The sequence below is a fragment of the Rhinoderma darwinii genome, chromosome 4 (assembly GCF_050947455.1).
Source record: "Rhinoderma darwinii isolate aRhiDar2 chromosome 4, aRhiDar2.hap1, whole genome shotgun sequence".
In the NCBI taxonomy this organism is placed as follows: domain Eukaryota; kingdom Metazoa; phylum Chordata; class Amphibia; order Anura; family Rhinodermatidae; genus Rhinoderma; species Rhinoderma darwinii.
In genome coordinates, this window is record NC_134690.1 from 64,403,946 (window position 1) to 64,429,289 (window position 25,344).

Sequence of the window (25,344 nt, forward strand, 5' to 3'; positions counted from 1 at the left end):
TCAGTGCATCAGTCAATCAGTGTCAGTTAGTGTCAGTCAGTCTGTGATTGACAATCAGTCAGTTAGCGTCAGTCAGTGTGTGATTGTCAATCAGTCAGCGTCAGTTTGTCATAGTCTTTTTGTCAGTGTAGTTTAGTCAGTGTTAGTCAGAGTTTTAGTATCATAAAATAAAAATTATATTAGTGTAAGTTAGTGTAAGTATTTAGTGTTTTATGTAAAAATAAAAAGACAAAAAAGTTTTATTATACATTTTTTGTATACAGCTCTATAGTATACAAGTGTACATATACATTTACTATAAATAATAAAGATGGCCCTCAAAACATTTACTGCAGAGGAGGCGTATGAGATGCTCGCATCTGACACAGATACTACGAGTGATGCTGGGTCCGCATTTGTTCTGTCCTCTTCCACAAGCGACACAGAGGAACCTCATCACAGTCGCAGGAGGGTTAGTGTTCAGGTTACACCTGCACCTGAACCTAATTGGTTGTCCCCAACCTCTTACACCCCCCAAGTAGTGGACTTTACTGCTGCTGCATGGGTCCAAGTTCAGACAGCAGAACTGTCCGAAATTGAGTTTTTCAAGCTTTTTTTTTTTTCGGCAAGCATTGTGGAAAAAATTTCTGAGCAGACAAATCTCAGTGCTCAACAATTTATTGATGCAAACCACAGTAGTTTTCATGCCAGGCCATACAGGTGGCATCCCACCAACACAACAGAGAAGATGCGGCACTGGTGATTGGTCCTGAATATGGGCCTAACAAAGAAGCCATCGGTGAGGGCCTATTGGCCCACAGATATTCTGTACCACTGCCCCTTATACCACAACACAATGCCCAGGTCTCGTTTTGAGGCAGTACAAAAGTTCATTCACTACAATGATAATTCCCAGTGACCCTCCCCCCGATGACCGCAATTTTGACCGCCTATACAAAATCAGACCCCTTATTTCACATTTGGCCCAAAATTTTTTATCTTCCTATACCCCTGGAAGAGAAATTGCCATTGACGAGTCCCTGGTGCATTTCAAGGGAAGGTTGGAGTTCAGGCAGTATTTGCTTAACAAGCGTGCCAGCTATAACATCAAAATTTATAAGTTGTTCGAGTCCAAGTTGGGCTTCACGCACAATTTTAAAATTTAGAAGGGAAGGGACAGTTACATTGAGCCCCCAAACTGTCCATCCGTCCTGACCACAACTGTGAAGATGGTCTGGGACCTCCTGCAGTCACTGTTTAATCAGTCCTACCACTTGTATCTAGACAACTGGTACACGAGTGTACCCCTGTTCAAATGCCTGATGGAGCAAGAGACGGTGGCATGTGGGACGGTCTGCAAAAAAACAATGACAGCTCCCAAAAACCCTTTTCAACCAAACCCTGCAACATGGGGAGAGCAGGGCGCTTCATAGCGAAGGGGTCCTTTTTCTGAAATTCAGGGACAAGAAGGATGTGTTGATGCTAACATCCATTCATGATGCCACCTGCTCCCTTGTCCCTGTGCGTGATGCAACATCCACCTGTCTGCATCCAGGCCTATAACAAATACATGGGGGAGTGGACCTTTCTGACCAGATGCTCAAGCTGTACAATGCCATGCGGAAATCCAAAATTTGGTATAAAAAAACTGTCAGTGTACTTTGTCCAAATGGCATTGTACAACTTGTTTGTAATATACAGGAGCACTGGTCAGGAGGGGACATACCTGGAGTACCAGGAGAAGGTGATCAAATCCCTTAGGCATAAGAAGATACCAGTTGCCATAATCGGAAGAAATTGCTTCACAAATGTTGGGATGCTCTTTCTCCTTTATTCCTTGTAAAAATTAAAAATGTCGAAGTTTTTTCAGAAAAAAAGTAGATTTTTATCTTCACACACTAATTCAAATCAATTTAGCAAAACAACTGTGGGATCAAAATGCTAACTATACCCTAGAAAGATTCCTTGAGGGGTGTAGTTTCCAAAATGGGGTCGCTTTTTGGGGGTTTCCACTGTTTTGGTCCCTCCAGCGCATCGCAAACATGACATGGCACCGAAAACTATTCCAGCAAAATCTGCGCTCCAAAATCCAAATGACGCTCTTTCTCTTCTGAGCACTGCTGTGGGTCCAAACAGCAGTGTATTACCACATATGGGGTATTGCCGTAATCTGGAGAAATTGCTTTACGAATTTTGTGGTACTTTTTCTCTTTTATTCCTTGTAAAAAATGTCTACATTTTTTCAGAAAGAAGTAGATTTTCATCTTCACACACAAATTCAAAGAAATTTAGCAAAACAACTGTGGAGTCAAAATGCTAACTTTACCCCTAGAAAGATTCTTTCAGGGGTGTAGTTTCCAAAATGGGGTCACTTTTGGGGGGTTTCCACTGTTTTGGTCCCTCCAGTGCATTGAAAACGCGTCCTGGCACTGAAAAATATTCCAGCAAAATCCGCTCTCCAAAATCCAAATGACTCTCTTTCTCTTCTGAGCCCTCCTGTGAGTCCAAACAGCAGTGTATTACCAGATGTGGGGTATTGCCGTAATCGGGAGAAATTGCTTTTCAAATATTGGGGTGCTTTTTCTCCTTTATTCCTTGTAAACATTAAAATGTCTACTTTCTTTTAGAAAAAAAGTAGATTTTCATCTTCACAGACTAATTCAAATAAATTTAGCAAAAAAACTGTGGGGTCAAAATGCTAACTATACCCCTAGAAAGATTGCTGGAGGGGTATAGTTTTCACAATGGGTCACTTATGTTTTTTTCTTACTGTTTTGGCACCACAAGAACTCTTCAAACTTGACATGGTGGCTAAAATATATACTATAAAAAGGAGGCCCCAAAATCCACTAAGTGCTCCTTTGTCTCTGAGGCCTGTGTTTCAGTCCAGTAGCACACCAGGGCCACATGTGGGATATTTCTAAAAATTGCAGAATCTGGGCAATAGATATTGAGTTGCATTTCACGGGTAAAACCTTCTGTGTTACAGAATTGTTTTTTATTACATATGAATTTTGGCAAAAGAAAAAGAAAATGGTAAATTTCACCTCTAATTTCACCTTTAATTCCTGTGAAACTCCTAAAGCATTAAAACACTTTTTGAAAGCTGTTTTGAATACTTTGAGAGGTGCCGTTTTCAAAATGGGGTGATTTATGGGGACTTACTAATATATAAGGCCCTCAAAGCCACTTCAGAACTGAACTGGTCCCTGAAAAAATAGCCTTCTGAAACTTTTCTGAAAATATGAGGAATTGCTGCTAAAGTTCTAAACCTTGTAACGTCGTTGAAAAAGAAAATGCTGCAAACATAAAGTAGACATATGAGATATGTGAAATAGTAACTATTTTGTGTGGTATTATTATCTGTCTTCCAAACAGATACATTTAAATTTAGAAAAATGCTAATTTTCGCAAATTGTATCTACTTTTTGGTGTTTTTTTTACAAATAAATATTGAATTTATCGACCAAATTTTTTCACTAACATAAAGTACAATATGTCACGAGAAAACAATCTCAGAATCACTTAGATAGGTACAAGCATTCCTAAGTTATTACCACATAAAGTAACACATGTCAGATTTGAAAAAATTGGCCTCATCCTCAAGGCCAAAACAGGCTCAGTCCTGAAGGGGTTAAGTACCTGGCTTGGATACAAAATGTCCTCAAATAAATAAAAGGTGGGAAATATTAAAGTGAGCAAAATGTGTTTATGTGACTCCATCTTGTATGAAGAATCTATTTTATATTTTGAAGAATCATCTGTTTCTCTGTAATATGAAATGCATGCTGGGATTGTCTGGACACATATGGTTAACAGTCTTAGCATTATGGTTAACGTTCTTTATCATTTCTTGCTATGAGAAACGGGCTTGGGACGTCATAACTGTATATGTTTACGAAATTTGTGTTATGAGAATTGGGCATGACATCATATGCTGTCTGGGAACTCAAATATTTACCATTCTTTGTTATGAGAATCAGTCCTAATGACGGTGTGGTGACGTTGCAGCTGTACGTTTGTTATGAGAATCTCGTGTCTTACTCTTGATTTTCCATAAGAACCTCATCTTACCTGTGATTGGTTGAGCCCGACCAACTCCCTATTGTAAGTGATTGGCTGAGCTCAAACCTACTGCCCTTTTGTGAGATACTATTGTAGCTACATTCTATCAATAAACAAGAGAAGGATTTTTTGGGTATATAAAGCGTGTCTCTTTGTGTTTTACTTCTCTCCGATATATCGGAGAGTTTGGATCTGGGTGAGTGGATTTGGATCTGGACGAGTGACTGACGAGTGTTGATTGACACATACACTCAAACCTTCAGTCTAATATATTTTAGACAGGATTGAGTCAACAATTCTAATTTGTAGAATGAAAAAATGTTGTGATTTTTACAACATAGTGGCAGGAAGAGATTAAGACATTCAAATATAAAAAGCCCTTTTACTCTTCTTTTCCCCATGTGGTTTAGCAATGCTTCAAGATGAAAACATTGCAATTACGTTGAAATAAAATATCACAAATTAGTGCAAAATACTTACAACTTACCACTTCTTCATGAGTTGCATTTTCAACATTAATGCCATTAACCTGAAATAAAAAAACACTTTTGTATTTACAGTCATTTTGCATGGTAGTCATCATTATTAATTTATAGCACGTAATCTGCATCAACAAGTGTATAATCTAGCCTGACGAGATGCCAAAATATACTTTACGTACAGATGTAGCATGCACTTGTTGCTTTAAGTAAACTTAAATTAATTTTCCATATAATTATTCATTTGACAACTCTTCAAACACTCAAGTGCGGTTGCTTTTTGTTGTCACTGCTTGCTATAACGCAACAACATATTTTGGCCGTTAATTAAAAATAATAATAAAAAAATAATGAGTAATAATTGATAAAAAAATCTCTACGACTTTCATATCCCATGTATAAATTCATCACTTTTTTCAAGATCTCTGCTAGCTGTCAGTGAATAAAAACATTCTTGTTTATATTTAGAGACCGAAAATCTGTTCTGAATATGTTCTGCTCAAGCTGCTTCCTGTATCTGTAAGGATGGTTTCTCACGTTGCGGATGCACTTTCATTGCTGATGGTCGCAAAATAAACTGCAGTTAATATGCACAACCACGCTAACTTTTGCGCATAACACACGCCGTTTTTTGGCACTCATTGCGATACGGTTTCTGCATAAAAATCAGCGCCAAAAACTCTGTGTGAACTGGCCTTAGCGTTTCCAGACGTTCTAGAGCTAGGGGAGAATATGGATTCCAATTTCCAGTGCTGGAGCTAACAAATTTGGACAAGTACTTTTTTTTTACCAATACACTTTGTTATGGTGCAAGGAGAAGAGCAGCAGGGGACTTAACCCAGAGATGCTTCTAAATATTTCACATCAAGGGCATGTCCAGACGTGGCAGAAGTTTTACGCTGCAGATTTTGCCAAAAATTCCCGGCAATTACGCAAAGAAGCTGCGGCAAAATTTGTATATTTGACAGTTAATTCAAACGTGACGAATATCACAGCGGACTTGCCGCATATTTCAGCCTTTGCATTGCAAAGCTGAAATCCGCAGTCAACATCCGCTGCTTCACCGCAACAGACTGTGTACGCTGAGAAGTTTGAATTCTGCACAGCAGCCTAAATCCTGCACTGTGATTTCTAGGTTACCTAAAAAGCTATAGTAACCAAAAGTAAAGAAGGCTGCTGCGGATTTCCACTGCGGCCTGTTTGTAATGGAATTCCGACACATCTGATCATGCCCTAAGGTATTGCCCAGTTGTTAAAAAAAAAAAGAGGCACAAATGTTAGAAGATAAAAAAATACACTACTCACCTCTTCCCCCGCTGATCCAGCGCAGAGGCTACAGTGATCCCACGCAAGTCTTTGTCTACAAGCTGCCAGCGATGAAGTTGCTGTAGCTACCGCTCGGTGATGCCAGTAAGTATGGCACGTGTCCGCTGAGGCCATTAATTGGCTGTAGCAATGGCAGTTTATAATCCACATATGCAAATTATAACATTTGCGCCTCTTTTTATTTATTTTTAAACAACCGAAAAACCCCTTGAGTGTATGAACACACGGCGTAAACACTGCAGAATTTCCGCAACGGATTAATTGCTGAAAATCCGCAGCGTGTTACAGTAGCAGCAGTGTGGGTGAGATTTCAACAAATCTCATCCCCACACTGCGGAAAAATTCTGCCGAAAAAAACGCACATAAATTGACCTGGACTCTTCAACCGCAGCATGTCACAGCATGTCAATTAATGCTGCGTAATCGCAGCTCTTCTGTTGCAGGTTTTTCCATTGAATTCAATGAGGTGCTTAAACCCGCAACAAAGAGGTATGTTGCGACATTTGCGGTGGAGTCACAGCGATTCCGCCACAAAAATTGCAAGTAGGAAAAAAAAAAGAATAAAGTTATACTTACCCAGAGTTCCCTGCTTCTTCTCCAATCTGGCCTCCTGGGATGACGTTTCAACCCATATGACCACTGCAGCCTAGCTGCAGCGGTCACACGGCCTGCAACGTCATCCCAGGAGGCCGGACTGCAGGCAGAGAAGAGGGAGGGGGTAAGTATTAATGTTTTTTTTTTATTTTTCCGGCGCTGCTTTACCCAGCGGAAATTCCGCCGGAAAAACGCACCGCACTGTGGTGTCATTTTTCGGACGGCATTCCCTGCGGTGTTCAGGATGGATAGGCTGCACAACTTGACGCAGCATATCCGCCCTGAACACGCTGTGTGTGTTCGTTCCCCTAAAGCAATAAATATGTTATTCTTGCAGTACTACTCTTAGGGCATGACCAGACGTGGCGGAATTGCTCTGGAATTCCGCTGCGGACAGTCCTCTGAGGAGATCCGCAGCATACACGTTTCTCCATTGCTTTCCACAGCTTTTTAGTGAGGTTGGTTTACACGTTGCGGAAAACTCCGCTGTGGACCAGAGACTGCAGTGCGGAATTTGGTGTCCGCAGCATACACTGGTTGTTCTGGACGTGTACCAGACTTATTGTGGCCTCATTGCGGAATTTCTCCATTGACTTTAATGGAGGGTCAAAATGCCACAATGAAGTTCGCAGATGTTATGTGTGCTGCGTAGCGTATTTGTTTTACGAACATGACATTTCTTCATTCTGGCTGGACCTATGTATTTCTAGGTCTACAGCCAGACTGAGGCCCCATGCACACTGACGTAAAAACGCCCGTAATCACGGACCGTTATTACTACACGGGCAGGCCCATAGAAGTCAATGGGGCTCCCATAATTATGGATGACTACGTGTGTGCACCCATAATTACGGGTGACTACGTGTGTGAACCCGTAATTATGGGAGCGTTGCTAGGCGACGTCAGTAAATAGTCACTGTCCAGGGTGCTGAAAGAGTTAAACGATCGGCAGTAACTGTTTCAGCACCCTGGACAGTGACTTCCGATCACAATATACATCAACCTGTAAAAAAAATAGAAGTTCCTACTTACCGAGAACTCCCTGCTTCTTCCTCCAGTCCGCCCTCCCGGGATGAGGTTTCAGTCCAAGTGACGGCTGCAGCCAATCACAGGCTGCAGCGGTAACATGGACTGCCGCATCATCCAGGGAGGTCGGGCTGGATTTCAAGAGAGGGACGCGTCACCAAGGCAACAACCGGGTAAGTATGAATTTCTTTTACTTTCACTAGGGAAAGTGCTGTCCCTTCTCTCTATCCTGCACTGATAGAGAGAAGGGAAGTACTTTCACCTCAATACGCAACGGCTAGTCCGCATCAATTTAATGCCCATTTTAGGCAGATTATGTGCGGCATTGATGTGGACAGTGGCGGAAGAAATACGCCAGGTCTGGTCATGCCCTTAACCCCTTAGTGACTAAGCCTGTTTTGGCCTTCAGGACCAGCCCCATTTTTGCCAATCTGACATGTGTCACTTTATGTGGTAATAACTCCAGAATGCTTTTACCTATCCAAGCGATTCTGGGATTGTTTTCTCGTGACATGTTGTACTTTATGATACTGAAAAAATTTTGTCATTAAATTCAATATTTATTTGTAAGAAACGCCAAGATTTAGAGAAAATTAGCAAAAATTAGCATTTTTCTAAATTTTAATGTATTTACTTGTAAAACAGATAGTAATACCACACAAAATACATACTAGTTTATATTTCCCATATGTCTACTTTATGTTTGCGTCGTTTTTTGAACATTCTTTTATTTTTCTAGGACGTTACAAGGCTTAGAACTTTAGCAGCAATTTCTCATATTTTCAAGAAAATTTCAAAAGGCTATTTTTTCAGGGACCAGTTCAGTTCTGAAATGGCTTTGAGGGCCTTATATATTAGAAAGTCACCATAAATCACCCCATTTTGAAAACTGCACCCATCAAAGTATTCAAAACAGCATTCACAAAGTATTTTAGCCCTTTAGGCGTTTCACAGGAATTAAAGCAAAGTAGAGGTGAAATTTACAAATTTCATTTTTTTTCTTCAAAAATTCATTTGTAATAAATTTTTTCTGTACCACAGAAGGTTTTACCCAAGAAATGCAACTCAAGATTTATTGCCCAGATTCTGCAGTTTTTAGAAATACCCCACATGTGGCCCTAGCGCGGTCATGGACTGAAACACAGGCCTCCGAAGCAAAGGAGCACCTAGTGGATTTTGGGCCTCTATTTTATTAGAATATATTTTAGGTACCATGTCAGGTGTGAGGAGGCCTTGTGCTGCCAAAACAGTGGAAACACCCCAAAAGTGACCCCATTTTGGAAACTATACCCCTCAAGGAATTTATCTATGGGTATAGTTAGCATTTTGAACCCACAGTTTTTTTGCTAAATTTATTTGAATTAGTATGTGAAGGTGAAAATCTACTTTTTTTGTGAAAAAATTAGGAAATTTTAAATTTTTACAAGGAATAAAGTAGAAAAAACACCCCAACATATGTAAAGCAATGTCTTCCGATTATAGCAATACCCCATATGTGGTAATAAATTGCTGTTTGGACCCACAGCAGGCCTCAGAAGAGAAGGAGCACCATTTGGATTTTGGATTTCTGATTTTGCTGGAATAGTTTTCAGTGCCGTGTCGCGTTTGCAATGCACTGGAGGGAAGAAAACCGTGGAAACCCCCCAATAGTGACCCCATTTTGGAAACGATACCCCTCAAGGAATTTATCTATGGGTATAGTTAGCATTTTGAACCCACAGTTTTTTTGCTAAATTTATTTGAATTAGTATGTGAAGATGAAAATCTACTTTTTTTCTGAAAAAAGGTAGCCATTTTTAATTTTTACAAGGAATAAAGGAGAAAAAGCGCCCCAACATTTGTAAAACAACTTCTCCTGATTACGTAAATACCCCATATGTGGTAATAAACTACTGTTTGGACCCACACCGGGGCTTAGAAGGGAAGGAGCGCTATTTGGCTTTTGGAGCTCAAATTTAGCTGGAATGTTTTTGGGTGTCATGTCGAATTTGCCCCTGAGAGACTGAAACAGTGGAAGCCCCCCAAAAGTAACCCCATTTGGGAAACTACACCACTTAAGGAATCTATCTAGGGGTATAGTGAGCATTTAGGCCCCACACGTCTTTTGCAGAATTTATTAGAATTAGGCCGTGAAAATTAATATCAACATTATTTCCACTAAAATGTTGAATTTTTTCAATTTCACAAAGGATAAACGAGAAAATGCACCCCAACGTTTGTAAAGCAATTTCTCCCGAGTACGGCAATACCCCACATGTGCTCATAAATGTTTTTTCATTAGAAAGTAATTAACCCTTTACGAACTGATTCATGTTTTGCTTTTTCGTTTTTCCTCTCCGCTTTCCAAGAGCCACTACTTTTTTATTTTTCTGTCAATAGAGCGGTGTGGGGGCTTATTTTTTGCGGGACGAGTTGTCGTTTTTATTGGTACCATTTTTTGGTACGATGCCATATCGGTGGACATAAACGGCTGTTTGGGCACGCTGTAGGGCTCAGAAGAGAGGGACGCCATTTGGCTTTTGGAGCGCATATTTTGCTTGGTAGTAGCTCTGGCGTTTTGCTGGTATTTCAGTTTATAATGTTGGGGCACATGTAGGCTGGGCAGAGTACATCAGGGGCATAATAAGAGGGTATAATAATGGGGTAAATAAATAATAATCCACAGATATGTGGCCGGTGTCGCACTGATAAATGGTGCCCGATCTTATCCACTTTTGGAACGCTCTGCACATTTTGCATCGCCATAATCTGGGAGCCGGAACTTTTTTTATATTTTCACCACCGGAGCCATGTGAGGGCTTATTTGTTGCGGGAAAATCTGTAATTTTCATTGGTACCATTTTGGGGTACATGCGATTTTGTTGATCACTTTTTATTCAATTTTTCGGCAAGCAAGGTGACCAAAAACCATCAATTCTGACAATGATTTTTATTTATTTTTGACAGCGTTTACCCTGGGCTATAAATGACTATTATACTTTATTCTGCGGGTCGGTACGATTACGGCGATACCATTTGTATATACGTTTTTTTATGTTTTGCAGCGTTTGCGCAATAAAATAACTTATTTAGAAAATAATGTCTTTTCTGTGTCACCATATTCTGAGAGCCATAACTTTTTTATTTTTCAGTCAAAAAAGCTGTGTAAGGGCTTGTTTTTTGCGGGACGGGTTGTAGTTTGTATCGGTACAATTTTGGCGTACATGCGACTTTTTAATCACTTTTTATTACATATTTTGTGAGGGGTGGTGACCAAAAAATAGTGATTCTGGCATTGTTTTTCGTTTATTTTTTTTGCGGCGTTCACTGTGCGGGAAAAATAATATTATAGTTTTATAGTTGGGGTCGTTACGAACGCGGTGATACCAAATATGTGTACTTTTTTTTTACGTGCTCATTTTTTTTCCTATAATGAAAGACTTATTATAGGAAAAAAAGCAGTTCTTGTTTATATCACTTCTAACTTTTATTTTTACACTTTTTTTAAAACATTTTTATTCTTTTTTTTACTTTTTTCACTTGTCCCACTAGGGGACACTTAGACTTGCAGCTCTGATCGCTGCTGGAATACATTACACTACACACGTAGTGTAATGCATTTCAACTGTCATTGTGACGTGACAGTCACACTGACAGGAAGCCTACGACGTCCACCCTCGGGGTGGTCCTCATAGGCTTCTGTACATGGCAACCCGGAAGCCATTGTCTGGCGTCCGGTTGCCATGGGTACCATCGCCAGCCCCCGTGATTTCACATGGGGGCTGCCGATCGGCACTAAAGACCTTAATTGTGGCGTTCAAAATCGAGCGCCGCAATTAAGGGGTTAACTGCCGATATCAGCGGCGACAGGCCGCTGATCGGCAACGGGGAGAGCAGGGCTGACACCCTGCACAGTTAACCGCCGCTGCGGTGTAGCGCCGCGCGGCGGTTAACTGTCAAAGCAATGACGTAACTGTACGTCAAGGTGCGCGAACTTACTGCTCACCATGACGTACAGTTACGTCATGGTGCGTTAAGGGGTTAAACCCAAGGTGTGCTCTTATTGGGAAATATGCAAAATCTGTCTAAAGTTTGTCCGCTCTAGCCCCAGGCCCCATGAATCTTTGACTGTCAGGGTATGTTCCCACAGGCAGGAGATGCTGCAGATTTTCTGCAACAGAAAATTCACCAGCGCAATCTTAAAAAAACACAGTTAAATCAGTCAGAAAAATCTGCAGCAAATAGTGCCTTTTTGCTGTGCATATAACTGCGGAAACATTGCGGATTATTCACATCAGTTTTGCCTGTGTTTTGTGTGAAACATTGATTATAGCAAACTTTATGTGCACCTGCGGATTTCCAACAGCTTTTACTGCATTTATACTGCGTAAATGCTGTACAAAACTCAACTTTCATATTTTAGTGAAGAATTTATGCTGTCCATTCAAGTCTACGGCCCAAACACGCAGCATCTCTGCACAGAATACGCAGCATGAATTGACATGCTGCGGATTTAAAAGCCGCACCGCAGAACACTTTGCACACCACTTTTCTGCGGTTTTTTTCCCCCGCAGTATGTGGCTGAGGTTTGCAGAAATCTCATCCACTTTGCTGCTACTGTAAAAACGGTGGAATTTCCACATACAATTCCGATGCGAAAATTCCACATTGTTTATGCTGGGTGATAGCTCAAACTAAAGGTAGGGAACACATAGCAATGTGACAAACTCATCATTAGAATGTATTTACCTACTGAGCTATTTTTTCAACAAAGTTATTATTTTTAACTTGAAAAGAAACTTTCATATAAAAGTAAAAACTATTCCACATAATGGAAGCAAGAATGGTGGTATTTCTATCTTAATTATTGCTGGAATATTTTATCTTTGTATTAAAACTGTACTGAAATTGTTGACAGCTCAATGATGAATTTTATGTTAAACCGATATAAATTTCCCAAAAAATGACTGAAACTTCAGGGAGTCTCCCAAACCCTAATGCTGAAATATACCACTGGCAAATGTCTCTGCAAATACAGGAACATGTAAAACCATGCACACTGTAATATTGTTACATATGTTAAAAAAAAAAAAAAGTATATACTGTAACAGGAAAGTATAACAATTTTATTTTTATTAATGTTCCCCAATGTGTCAGTATTTCTATCTTAATATTAGTAAATGGGAAAAAAAAAAGTTGCTTACCTGCATCACGGCATCACCTGTGAACAACAACCCGCTCTGGTCAGCTGAATAAAAACAGATATTGACATTTAGCAAGTTACAAATAGAGTGTAAAATAATATTAATTATAAATATAGCTATAGTTATTACTTATAAATAATGCAAATATTATGATTTAGATATTAGCAGAAACTCGCTAATATAAATAATGTGATTTCCTCTTATTAAAGACATTTGATTGGCACTCTGTTTGAAAAATCGTACTAAACCTTATAAAATAATTGCTAACAAATTGTAGGTTCTCTAGGTTTCAGTTTTTTTCACGGAAGCAAAAGTGCTGCAGACACTACTTTTGCTACTATCAAAAAAACAAAAACCTAGCGAACGGAGGCAAATGGAAAGCATTAGAAACAAAAGAATTACCGTTGAAATCAATGTTAATTCTAACGGAAGCGATGCTTTCCGTTTGGACTCTCGTTCATCTCTTTCTCCGATGGAAGAGAGCTAAACGGAGTTTAACGGTAGTGGGAACTTAGCCTTAACTTACAAAAATGCCAAACTATAATATAAATACTAAAATAATAACAAAATGTAAAAAAAGATACAATTCAGCACACCGACACTCATCCTTTATCAGCTATGCTTTCATTTAATAGTACGTCACACATGAAACATAAAGTTTTACCTGGTTGATCTTTAAAAATTTTAGATATTACAACAGGCACTTTATGTTGTGCTCCACCCTGAAAAAAGAAATATTTATCAGTGACAGTAACCCCATTACAGCTGCTCCAAATGTAAAATTGCATGTCTTACTAAAACACAACAATTTAATTCTTGCAAATTGCTCTTTGTGGACCTTCTTTAGGCTGGATTTACATGGGACGGAAATGCTGTCAATTTTCCATGCAGATTTTACAAGCGGAAAATCATCAGCCGATTAGAGTCCCAGCCATGTGGATGAGATTCGAAAAAAATCACATCCACATGCTGCTGAACATTATGCCCACGTTCAGACTTGGCGGAATTACTGTTGAATTGTGCTGTGGACAGTCCGCAGTAGAATTCTGCAGCAGCCGTTTTTTACATTTATTTCTACACATTTTTAGGAAACTTAGTTTAGACGTTGCGGAAAATAACTGTGTGGAAATCAGGCTGCGGTGCAGAATTTTCCCTCCGCAGCAAGCTCATTACATTGCGGAGAAGAAGCGGAATTTCACTGCGGATTTCAGCCTTTGCAAAGCAAAAACTGAAATCTGTGGCAAGTCCGCTGTGATATCCACAACGTCTGAATTACCTGTCAAATTTGCAAATGCCCTGAATCTGCACCAACATTTGCAGCGGAAAAATTCTGCCACGTGTGAACGTGGCCTATCTAGACAGAAATCAGAGCATGCCAGGGATTTTCAAATCTGCAGCTTGCTCATTTTGGTTTTGATGATTCACTGCGGGTTTCAGCCTTTTAATGCAAAAGGCGTGAAATCTGCAACAGAATTTGCATCATTTCTGACCCGTATAAGGCCTCATGCACACGACCGTAAGGGTTTTTACTGTCCACAAATACATATCAGATTGCTATGGATACACATCCGTAGCCATCGACAATTGCGGAAAGACCCCTAGACTTCTATGGGCGAGTCCGTGCCGTAAATGCGGACAAAAATAAGACATGTTCTATATTTTGAAGGTCATTTCTATGGCATGGACACACACCTGTAAATATACGGAAAGGTGTCTATGGCCAATACAAATGAACATTTAGTGAAAGTGTAAAGAATAAAAAACACACATATATGGTATTATGGTATCACTGCGATCATGAAGACTTGAACAATGATGTTAACACATTAATTAAACCGCCAGGTGAACGGCGTACAAACAATGGCAGAAATCCTTTTTTTCTTCCATTCCTCTTCAAAAAAAAAAAAAAAGTTAATCAATAAGTTCTATGTACCCGAAAATGTTACCAATGAAAACTACACATTGTCCCACAAAGAACAAGCCCACATATGGCCGCATCAATGGAAAAATAAAAAAGTTACGGCTCTTGGAATGCGGCGATACAAAAAACAAATATATTTTTTAAAAGGGTTTTTAATTGTGCAAATGTAGGAAAACAAAAAAATTCAAAACATATGTGGTATCGCCATAATCATGCTGACCCATAGAATAAAGGTAACATGTTATTTACGCCGCATAGAAAATGGTGTAAATTTAAAACGCGAAAAACCATGCTGGAGTAGCAGTTTTTAATTCTTTCCCAAAAAATAAAAGTTGCGATTGAAAAATACAACTCGTCCCACAAAACAAAGGCCTCATACGGCTATGTAAACATAAAAATAAAAAGTTATGACTCTTGGAATGCGACGGTGAAAAAAACAAAAATAATTCTTGGTTATTAACTACAAAAAAAAGTCCTGGTCATTAAGGGGTTAAAATGTAAAAACATTTTTAATAAAAGTCTATTTAAAAGTTGTTTAAAAACACCTAAAACTTATATTTATTAATTTTAAAAAAATGCTTCTTTCAAAGGGTTACTTATCCTTTAGGCACAACTCGCCTTGCAAAAAACAAAGTCTCATGCAGTTATGTAAAGAAAAAAAATAGTAATAACCATTGACATAGAAAGAGGCAAAATAAAAACTAATGTACTTCCCCTGGCCAAAATTTATTGATCCTTATGGAATTAGACAAGTATTTTCTATACATCATGCAAACTGCAGATACCGTACATACTATATGATTCCACAGATTTTGTAGAGAAAATAGATGCTACACCTACCTTAATGCTTAGACCTAATCCACCAACAGGGTCTCTGAGAAGTGTAACAGTTCTGCGCTTTAAAAAATTGGAAAGAAAAATACAATTTAGGTAAATATTTATATACGATAATTCTACTTCCATCTATAGAAAAAGGATTAAGAAATAATTTCAAAAGGCATAACTTTTACATGGACATTTGGAATTACTATTATTGACAGAAAGGAATGGTAAATAAATTATGAATAAAAGTGTACTGTATTATCCATAAAATAACATTAATAGATACGATTTTTGTGCATGCATTAGTATAATAAAAATTACTTTGGTGGTACCTTTTTTCCCTTATGTCTAACTGGGTATTATTAAAAATAGTTCTCAAGATATACAGCATGTGTGTACTTACATTTTATAATTTAATAATTCGTAGAGAGGACCCGTCGGCTCTCCTGACATGTTTGTTTTAGTAAAAAATACATACTCGGGCAGGAGCGGCTTGGCGTGCGACGGGGAGATTTTATATATTTATGAGCGCTTTTTACTTTGTCACTTTGTGAGTATATGAAATAAAGTATCAAAAGATTCTATCCAACGCTGCAGTCTGAGCTATGTTTGTCTGCTTTTATCCTTTGCAGAACCTTTATGTGAAGGCTGGGAGACCATGTAGTGTGTTCTGATACTTCATCTACCACATCTAACCTCCTTGATATTGGGGATGGTGAGAAATTTTTCCTGGGGTCAGTGTGTTGAATTTTTATCCAGACTATACAATGTGTAGCCCCATTCCATATCATTTGTATATATGTATTTCTGAGTGGGTTCCTGGACAGCAATTGGGTGCTCCACTGAATACGGATTAGTGCAAATCATGTATCAGTACATTATATTCTGTTTTAGTAGGGACTTGTATTTCCCATGAAATGACTATTCTGAAGCATCTTTCTTTTGCATTCTGTGTTGCATAAAACTCTTGGAAATGTTATACCTCCTGGAGATGTATGACTAAATTGACAAATAGGTTTTACCATTCCCCTTGTCAAGAAGCCGTGTCCCTACGTGCTATGACACTGTCCAATCAATTTTAACAGTGTCAAACTTTGTAGAGTCACACCCTATTGACAGGGGGAATGTAGAAAAATTATGGGTGAATAATTATAGGAAATCAGCCACAGAGATAGATACTGTAACTTCACTTAAGACAGATGGGACTGGTTACTCTCAAAAATACCCCTGGTGATGAATAGTAGTTTATATTAAAATTCGCAACTATTTACGATCCATTTTGCTTACTATACTTCTAAAAAACTAATGCACTTTGAGAAAAAGGAAGAGGGCAAATGCCCATATGTAACAAAACAGGTGCAGACATAGTTCACATGTTGTGATGGTGCCCAATGCTAGTAAGATTTTGAGGAGATATTAGATCTGCACTATAGGATATGTGTTGATTACAAAATGTTATGGATGTAGGTTCGTCTGTATTGGGTGAAGACTGGGCTTCAGTAGGTTCTAGGGTAGATAAGAATATTTACATTAAAGGCCTTTTTTCTTTCTCACAGATTTATGTCTTATTGGAAGAAAAGCATTCCGCTATCTGGTTTAGCGAGTCCCAACACATGACAAGAGAAGTTATATATGAAAGAATATATTAAAACTGACTATGTTAACATGTTTCCCTGAAAAGGAGGTTGGAAAAAACGATATTGCAGTAAGAGATCGGTGGGTCGTGCGTCCGGGTGGTATAAAATTAATTTATATGATACTATGTGTATACTGGTCTAGTTAGGGATTTTAAATAAAGATAATAAAGACAAAAAAAATAAAAAATTGATTGCACAAGTATACATTTCCTTGTGTATAAGACATGAATTAACCCCTTAAAGAGGCTCTGTCACCAGATTTTGCAACCCCTATCTGCTAGTGCAGCAGATAGGCGCTGCAATGTAGATTACAGTAACGTTTTTATTTTTAAAAAACGAGCATTTTTGGCCAAGTTATGACCATTTTCATATTTATGCAAATGAGGCTTGCAAAAGTACAACTGGGCGTGTTGAAAAGTAAAAGTACAACTGGGCGTGTATTATGTGCGTACATCGGGGCGTGTTTACTACTTTTACTAGCTGGGCTTTCTGATGAGAAGTATCATCCACTTCTCTTCAGAACGCCCAGCTTCTGGCAGTGCAGATCTGTGACGTCACTCACAGGTCCTGCATCGTGTCGGCACCAGAGGCTACAGTTGATTCTGCAGCAGCATCAGCATTTGCAGGTAAGTAGATACATCGACTTACCTGCAAACGCCGATGCTGCTGCAGAATCATCTGTAGCCTCTGGTGTCGATGTGTCCTTGCTCGTCTGACACGATGCAGGACCTGTGAGTGACGACACAGCGTGATCTCTGGAGAACACGGCTGTGTCTGCACTGCCAGAAGCTGGGCGTTGTGAAGAGAAGTGGATGATACTTCTATACACAACGCCCAGCTAGTAAAAGTAGTAAACACGCCCCGATGTACGCACATAATACACGCCCAGTTGTACTTTTACTTTTCAACACGCCCAGTTGTACTTTTGCAAGCCTCATTTGCATAAATACGAAAATGGTCATAACTTGGCCAAAAATGCTCGTTTTTTAAAAATAAAAACGTTACTCTTATCTACATTGCAGCGCCTATCTGCTGCAATAGCAGATAGGGGTTGTAAAATCTGGTGACAGAGCCTCTTTAAGGACACAGCCTATTTTGGCCTTCAGGACACAGCCGATTTTTGCTAATCCGACATGTGTCACTTTATGTGGTAATAACTCCGGAATGCTTTTGCCTATCCAAGTGATTCTGAGATTGTTTTCTCGTGACATGTTGTACTTTATGATACTGAAAAAATTTTGTCGTTAAATTCAATATTTATTTGTAAAAAACACCAAAATTTAGAGAAAATTTGCAAAAATCTGCATTTTTCTAAATTGTAATGTATCTGCTTGTAAAACAGATAGTTATACCACACAAAATAGTTACTAGTTAACATTTCCTATATGTCTACTTTATGTTTGCATCATTTTTTGAACGTGCTTTTATTTTTCTATGACATCACAAGGCTTAGAACTTTGGCAGCAATTTCTCACATTTTCAAGAAAATTTCAAAAGGCTCTTTTTTCAGGGACCAGTTCAGTTCTGAAGTGGCTTTGAGGGCCTTATATATTAGAAACCCCATAAATAACCCCATTTTAAAAACTGCACATATCAAAGTATTCAAAACAGCATTCAGAAATTATTTGAACCCTTTAGGCATTTCACAAGAAATAAAGCAAAGTAGAGGTGAAATTTACAAATTTCAATTTTTTTTTATGAAATTCATTTGTAATACAGTTTTTTCTGTAACACAGAAGGTTTTATCAGAGAAATGCAACTCAATATTTATTGCCCAGATTCTGCAATTATTAGAAATATCCCACATGTGGCCCTAGTGCGGTAAAGGACCGAAACACCGGCCTCAGAAGCAAAGGAGCACCTAGTGGATTTTGGGGCCTCTATTTTATTGGAATATATTTTAGGCACCATGTCAGGTTTGAAGAGGTGGTGAGGTGCCAAAACAGTGGAAACCCCCCAAAAGTGACCCCCATCTTGGAGACTACACCCTCAAGGAATTTTTCTAGGGGTATAGTTAGCATTTTTAGCCCACAGGTTTTTTGCTAAATTTATTGGAACTTGTCTGTGAAAATGAAAATCTACTTTTTTTCTGAAAAAACATACGATGTTTTCGTTTTTACAAGGAATAAAGGAGAAAAAGCACCCCAACATTTTTAAAGCAATGTCTCCCGATTACGGCAATACCCCATATGTGGTAATAAACTGCTGTTTGGACCCACGGCAGGGCTCAGAATGGAACGAGGGCCATTTGGATTTTGGAGCGCAGATTTTGCTGGAATGGTTTTCGGTGCCATGTCGTGTTTGCAAAGCCCTGGCGGGATCATAACAGTGGAAACTCCCCAAAAGTGACCCCATTTTGGGAACTACACCCCTCAAGGAATTTTTCTAGGGGTATAGTTAGCATTTTGACCCTACACGTTTTTTGCTGAATCTATGGGAATTATGCCGTGAAATTGAAAATCTAATTTTTTTCTAATAAAATGTAGTTTTAGCTCAGATTTTTTCATTTTTACAACAGATAAAGGAGAAAAAACACCTCAATATTTGTAAAGCAAACTCTTCTGAGCACAGCAATACCCCATGTGTGGTAATAAACTGCTGTTTGGACACATGGCGGAAGTTAAAAAGGACGGAGCGCCATTTGACTTTTGGAGCTCAAGTTTTGCTGGAATGGTTTGCGGCCCATGTCACATTTGCAAAGCCACTGAGGGGCCAAAATAGTGCAAACCCGGCAAAAGTGACCCCATTTGGGAAACTATACCCCTCGTGGAATTTATCTAGTGGTATAGTGAGCATTTTGACCCCACAGTTTTTTTGCTGAATTATTGGGATTATGCAGTGAAAATGAAAATCTACATTCTTTCCACTAAAATGTTGAATTGTTTTCATTTTCACAAGGAATAAAGGAGAAAAAGCACCCCGATAATTGTAAAGCAATTTCTCCCGAGTACGGCAATACCCTATATGTGGTTATAAACTGCTGCTTGGATACACCGCAGGGCTCAGAATGGCAGGAGTGCTACTTGGCATGTAGATTTTGGTTGATTGTTTTTTGGGCGCCATGTCGCATTTGCAGAGCCCCTGAGGTACCCGTACAGTAGAAACCCCTGAGAAGTGACTCCATTTTGGAAACTATACCCCTCAGGGTAATCATCTAGGGGTGTACTGAGCATTTTGATCCCACAGGTGTTTCATAGATTGTATTAGAATCAGGCAGTGAAAATGAAAAAAATAATTTTTTCCCAAAAATATGTAGTTTTGCACCCAATTTTTTTTCCCACAAGAGGTAATAGGAGAAAAAACAACACATAATTTGTTACCCAATTTCTCCCGAGTACGGCAATACCCAATGTGTGGCCCTAAACTGCTATTTGGGCACATGGCAGATCTTAAAATGGAAGGAGTGTCATGTGGCTTTTAGAGCACAGATTTTGCTGGACTGGTGTATGGGCGCCATGTCGCATTTGCAGAGCGTTCTTAGGTACAAGAGTAGAGTGTAAAACCATGAGAAGTGACCCCATTTTGTAAACTACACCACTCAAGGCATTTATCATTTGCCTGGATATATGACAGGGCTTAGGAGTGAAAGGCGCATGTGAGACCTATTATGGTGATTTTCGCAGCATTGGCCCACAATGGCAGGGCTCTGGGGTCAAATAGTAAAACAAACCCCCAAGTAGTGACCCCCATTTTGGAAACTGCACCCCTGAAGGCATTTTATTAACAGGTGTAGTGAGCATTTTGACCACACAGGTTTTTTTTTTTCTATTAGAAATGAATGCTCAGTGGATGGTGCAAAGTAAAAATTGCAAATTTACACAGGTATGTGCCATTTTAGTGCACAATATTTTGTGCCCAGTTCGTGCCACTGAAGACAAATACCTCAAATTGTTAAGCGGGTTCTCCCGGGTATGGCGATGCCATATATGTGGACGTACACTGCTGCTTGGGCACGCTGTAGGGCTCAGAAGCGAGGGAGTGCCATTTGGCTTTTGGAGCGTGGATTTTGCTCGCTAGTTGTTCTGTTTGGGGTATTGCTGGTATTTCAGTTTATGATGTGGGGGAATATGTTATCTGTGCGGGGTACATCAGGGTATAATAAGAGGGTATAATAATGGTGTAAATAAATAATAATCCGCAGATATGTGGCCGGTGTCGCACTGATAAATGGCGCCCGATCTTATCCGCTTTTGGACACTTTGCACATTTTGCATCGCCATATTCTGAGAGCCAAAACGTCTTTATTTTTTCTCCCCCGGAGCTGTGTGAGGGCTTATTTGTTGCGGGACAATCTGTAGATTTCATTGGTACCATTTTGGGGTACATGCGATTTTTTGATCACTTTGTATTTCATTTTTTTGGCAAGCCAGGTGACCAAAAACCTGCAATTCTGATGTTTTTTATTATTAATTTTTTTCGGCGTTTGCCATGCGCTATGAATGACAATTTGACGTTATTCTGCGGGTCGGTACGATTACGGTGATACCAGATGTATATAGTTTTTCTTATGTTTTGCAGCGTCTACACAATAAAATCCCTTTTGTTTCAAATAATTTATTTTTGGTGTCACCAGATTCTGACAGCCATAACTTTTTTATTTTTCCGTCAAAAAAGCTGCGGGAGGGCTTGTTTTTTGCGGGACGGGCTGCGTTTTTTAATGGTATAATTTTGGGGTACATGCAAGTTTTAGATCCCTTTTTTTATTCTGTTTTGCGAGGGGTAGTGACTAACAAACAGCGATTCTGGAATAGTTTTTTATTTAATTTTTTTACGGTGTTCACCGTACGGGTAAAATAGCGTGATATTTTTATAGTTTGGGTCGTTACGGACGCGGGGATACTACATATGTATACTCTTTTAATGTTTTTTAGTTTTTCCTATAATAAAAGACTTATTATAGGAAAAAAGGCTGTTATAGTGTTTTTTAACATGAAAAGTATTTTTTTTTACTTTTTTACAACATTTTTATTAACTTGTTTTAACTTTTTTTTTGTGTCCCACTAGGGAACTTGAAGGCATGAAGCCCTGATCGCTATTCTAATACACTGCACTACCTACATAGTGCAGTGTATTAGAGCTGTCAGCTATTCACTGACAGCAAGCCTATTAGGCTTCGCCTCCCGGCGGGGCCTAATAGGCTTCCGTACTAGGAAGCGATTGTTAGGCTATGGTTGCCATAGCAACCATCGGAACCTTTGCGGGTGCCGATGGTTGTTATTAGCAACCATATGGTACGATCTAATCACTTAGATGCAGCAATAGCTGCATCTAAGGCGTTAATCGGCCGGATTGGAGCCTTGTTCCAGTCCTGGCCGCTAGGGCACGATGTCAGCTGTGACAAACAGCTGACACCCACGCCCGTGGCAACCATCGTGGTTGCCGACAGGCTACAAGCCACTTCGATACATCGATCACCTAGCTCCGGTCCTGGCCGTTGCAGACGGGTGCCGAACATCTGAGCTTCTGAGCCAGCGTCATCACATACCCACGTCATAGAGCTGTGATTGGTCAGTCTGCTTTGACTGACCAATCACAGCGATCGCCGGCAGGAGACCGCTGTGAATGGTCCCCTGCCGTCTTACTGTGCCGGTCAACTGTCATAAACAGTTGACGGCACAGTTCTGTCACCTTGTCCTTTGACAGGTTTTCTCCAGTTTAGAAACCCCATTTTCATATACCCCATAATTCTGAGTTAATAGATGGGGGGCCCATGTTCAGCATCTTTATCTCATGGCTAGGGGGGAGAGCAGTTACAAAGATAATTTCTAACCCAGGAGGAGCTGTCCTGTCCTGCATTACACAGACACCCCATTGATTTCAATGAGCACTGTGTAATGCTTAAATTCCCCTGTGGTGGTGCTGCAGGGAAATGTAACACTTAGGCCGGATTCACACGAACATGTGTGTTTTGAGCACGCAAAAAACGTGGCGTTTTGCGTGCGCAAAAGGCACTTAACAGCTCCGTGTGTCATGATCATATGGTGCGCGGCTGCGTGCTTTTCGCGCAGCCGCCATCAGTATGACACTCTGTTTGTATGTTTGTAAACAGAAAAGCATGTGGTGCTTTTCTGTTTACATTCATAGTTTTACTGATGTTGCGCGAATCACGCGCGTCACACGGACAAAGAACGCACAAAGAACGGACATGTCGTGTGTTTTACGCAGCGGACTCACGCTGCGTAAAAATCACGGACTGTCTGCACGGCCCCATAGACTAATATAGGTCCGTGTGAGGCGCGTGAAAATCACGCGTGTTGGACGGACGTATATCACATTCGTCTGAATAAGCCCTTACTGCCAGGTTTCCCCACAGATCACAGCTAGTTGCTGGGGGTTCCATTAGACAGACCCTTTGTGATCAGCCTATTGTCAAGGGACTCTTCTAAAAAGAAGGGATTGTCCAAAGTGGACAACCCCTTTAATAGCTCTGATGCGAAATCCTAATAATCTTACTGAAGTGTTTATGCACAGTCTGTCAGTCCTTTGTAGAGGTAATAAATATGCTAGAGGCAAAACTCGGACTTATAACCGTGATAACAATTACCTTAAATGTTCTGTGATAGTAGTTACTCAGGTAGGAAATGATTTTTTGAAATATTTTAACTCAGCCAGCAACAATGTCACCTTAAGCAATATAACATTGTAAAAGGTTAATAAGAATTTAAATTTTTATTCTAAGTCTGACGCTGCAAAGAATACGAAAATTAGGGAATAACCATATATTCATAACCGCAATCAAATCCATTGTCTTTGGTTTTTATCTTGTCATGCCTCCACTATGGCCTCAGGGAAACTTTTATGTAACAGCTCAAGATCAATTTCTCAAGGTTATGTTATTATTTTCAATAAATGTCATGTTATAAGCGCTATGTACAGTAATGTGTGAGCAAAACAACCGAAAGATACTGTATATATTATTCTCTTACATAATAGCATCTAGCATGAAGTGTTTCCAGAATATAAAATATGTAAATTGACAATACAAGCCTATATATGTATAGCCATTGTAATAATTGTATTGAGTACACAATTGCCCAAGGCTGTGCTGTAAATAATAATAATGGGCAAAATACATACAAGTGTATAGTCAATAAAAGCTAAATGCACTAAGTTCTGCAAACAAGAAATTGCTGCTATTTTATTGTTTTTTGATAACATTATATCATACAGTTTCATCACAGTGGAGCTTATACAAGTAGGAATATGCCAGAAAAACATGAGCGGGGAGGCTTAATATCCCAGTATTAAGATCAACTATGTTATCATGAGTGAGGAAGCAATTTCTTTGGACTTTCTGCACTACAATTATTGGCAAGCAGCAGCTCTCTGTTTAGTATTTAGTAGTGTGTATTAAATGTTAGACCTGCTGACAAAGCAATATAGGCGAGGGGGAGATCAATGTTTTACCCCCCTGCTGCGGTAGCAGCAAGTGCCACTGAGGCGGGCACTTTATGTGGAAGTGCTCCTGGCTTCTCCTCACTGTACGATATCAACACCTCCCATCTGCTCTGAGTGACAGCTCTAGTGGTCTCCTGATTGGCCGCTAGACCCGTCACTCAGGGCAGAGAGTGGCACTGCTGTGACGGGGGAATCAAATGTCGATTCAGGCGTCAGGTGAACTAAAACCAATGTAAATCCACTTCACATAAAGGCTGGAATTATATTGTGCATTTTTGTTACATTTTAGAAATGCTGGAAAGAAAAACGCATCTTAAAAACTAACTTGTTAATTGGCAGCACGATTTTAGCGGTAGTACCGCAGTTTTTCCTGCAAAACCACACGGCCATTAAGATGATTGTTATTGACTGTGTGGTTTTGCGGGTAAAACTGCGTTCTTAGTGGCAAAATCATGTGGCCAATTAACAAGCTATTTGTGGGCATGTGAGCATTGTTTCATCTGCATGCGGTTGCAGGAACGTGGGGACTGATCAAAACAAAAGAGCTTGATAACAAGCTGAAATAGCTGTGTCTCAGGAAGATCCACAAGATCACGTGTAATGATGGGTCCCCTTTATAGTGTTCACCCCCTTAAACTTTCCCTGAGTTTAACGAGTGCAGTCCCTTGCACTCACACTCCATGTCCACCAGGCATTCAGCTGTTCCACCATAGACAGTGGGATAACCATCTCCCATTTCTGGGAAACTGGCTCCACTTCAGCTTCAAGGTGGTTGTATTTGCAAGTGGAGCCCTGAGTGAGTGATGTGTTGGATGGGCTTTCCGGTTGCTGGGGGGCCCTTAGCTCTCAGACTCTCTGCACCGTGGACCTCCTTCAACAAATAGGAACTACTGGGGCCGCATCCGAGTGGAGGC

General features: G+C 39.7%; 1 protein-coding gene across 1 annotated transcript in view; it reads right to left on the reverse strand.

The window, feature by feature from the left end:
* Window positions 1–25,344, reverse strand: part of SNTG2 (syntrophin gamma 2) — a 443,415-nt gene that overhangs the window by 199,952 nt on the left and 218,119 nt on the right. Inside the window, exons 3-6 of the mRNA XM_075861154.1 lie at window positions 15,414–15,470; window positions 13,317–13,374; window positions 12,653–12,696; window positions 4,532–4,573 (exon numbers count right to left, since the gene is read on the reverse strand). Coding sequence (XP_075717269.1) covers window positions 4,532–4,573; window positions 12,653–12,696; window positions 13,317–13,374; window positions 15,414–15,470 — 201 coding nt within the window. The remainder of the gene's footprint in view (window positions 1–4,531; window positions 4,574–12,652; window positions 12,697–13,316; window positions 13,375–15,413; window positions 15,471–25,344) is intronic.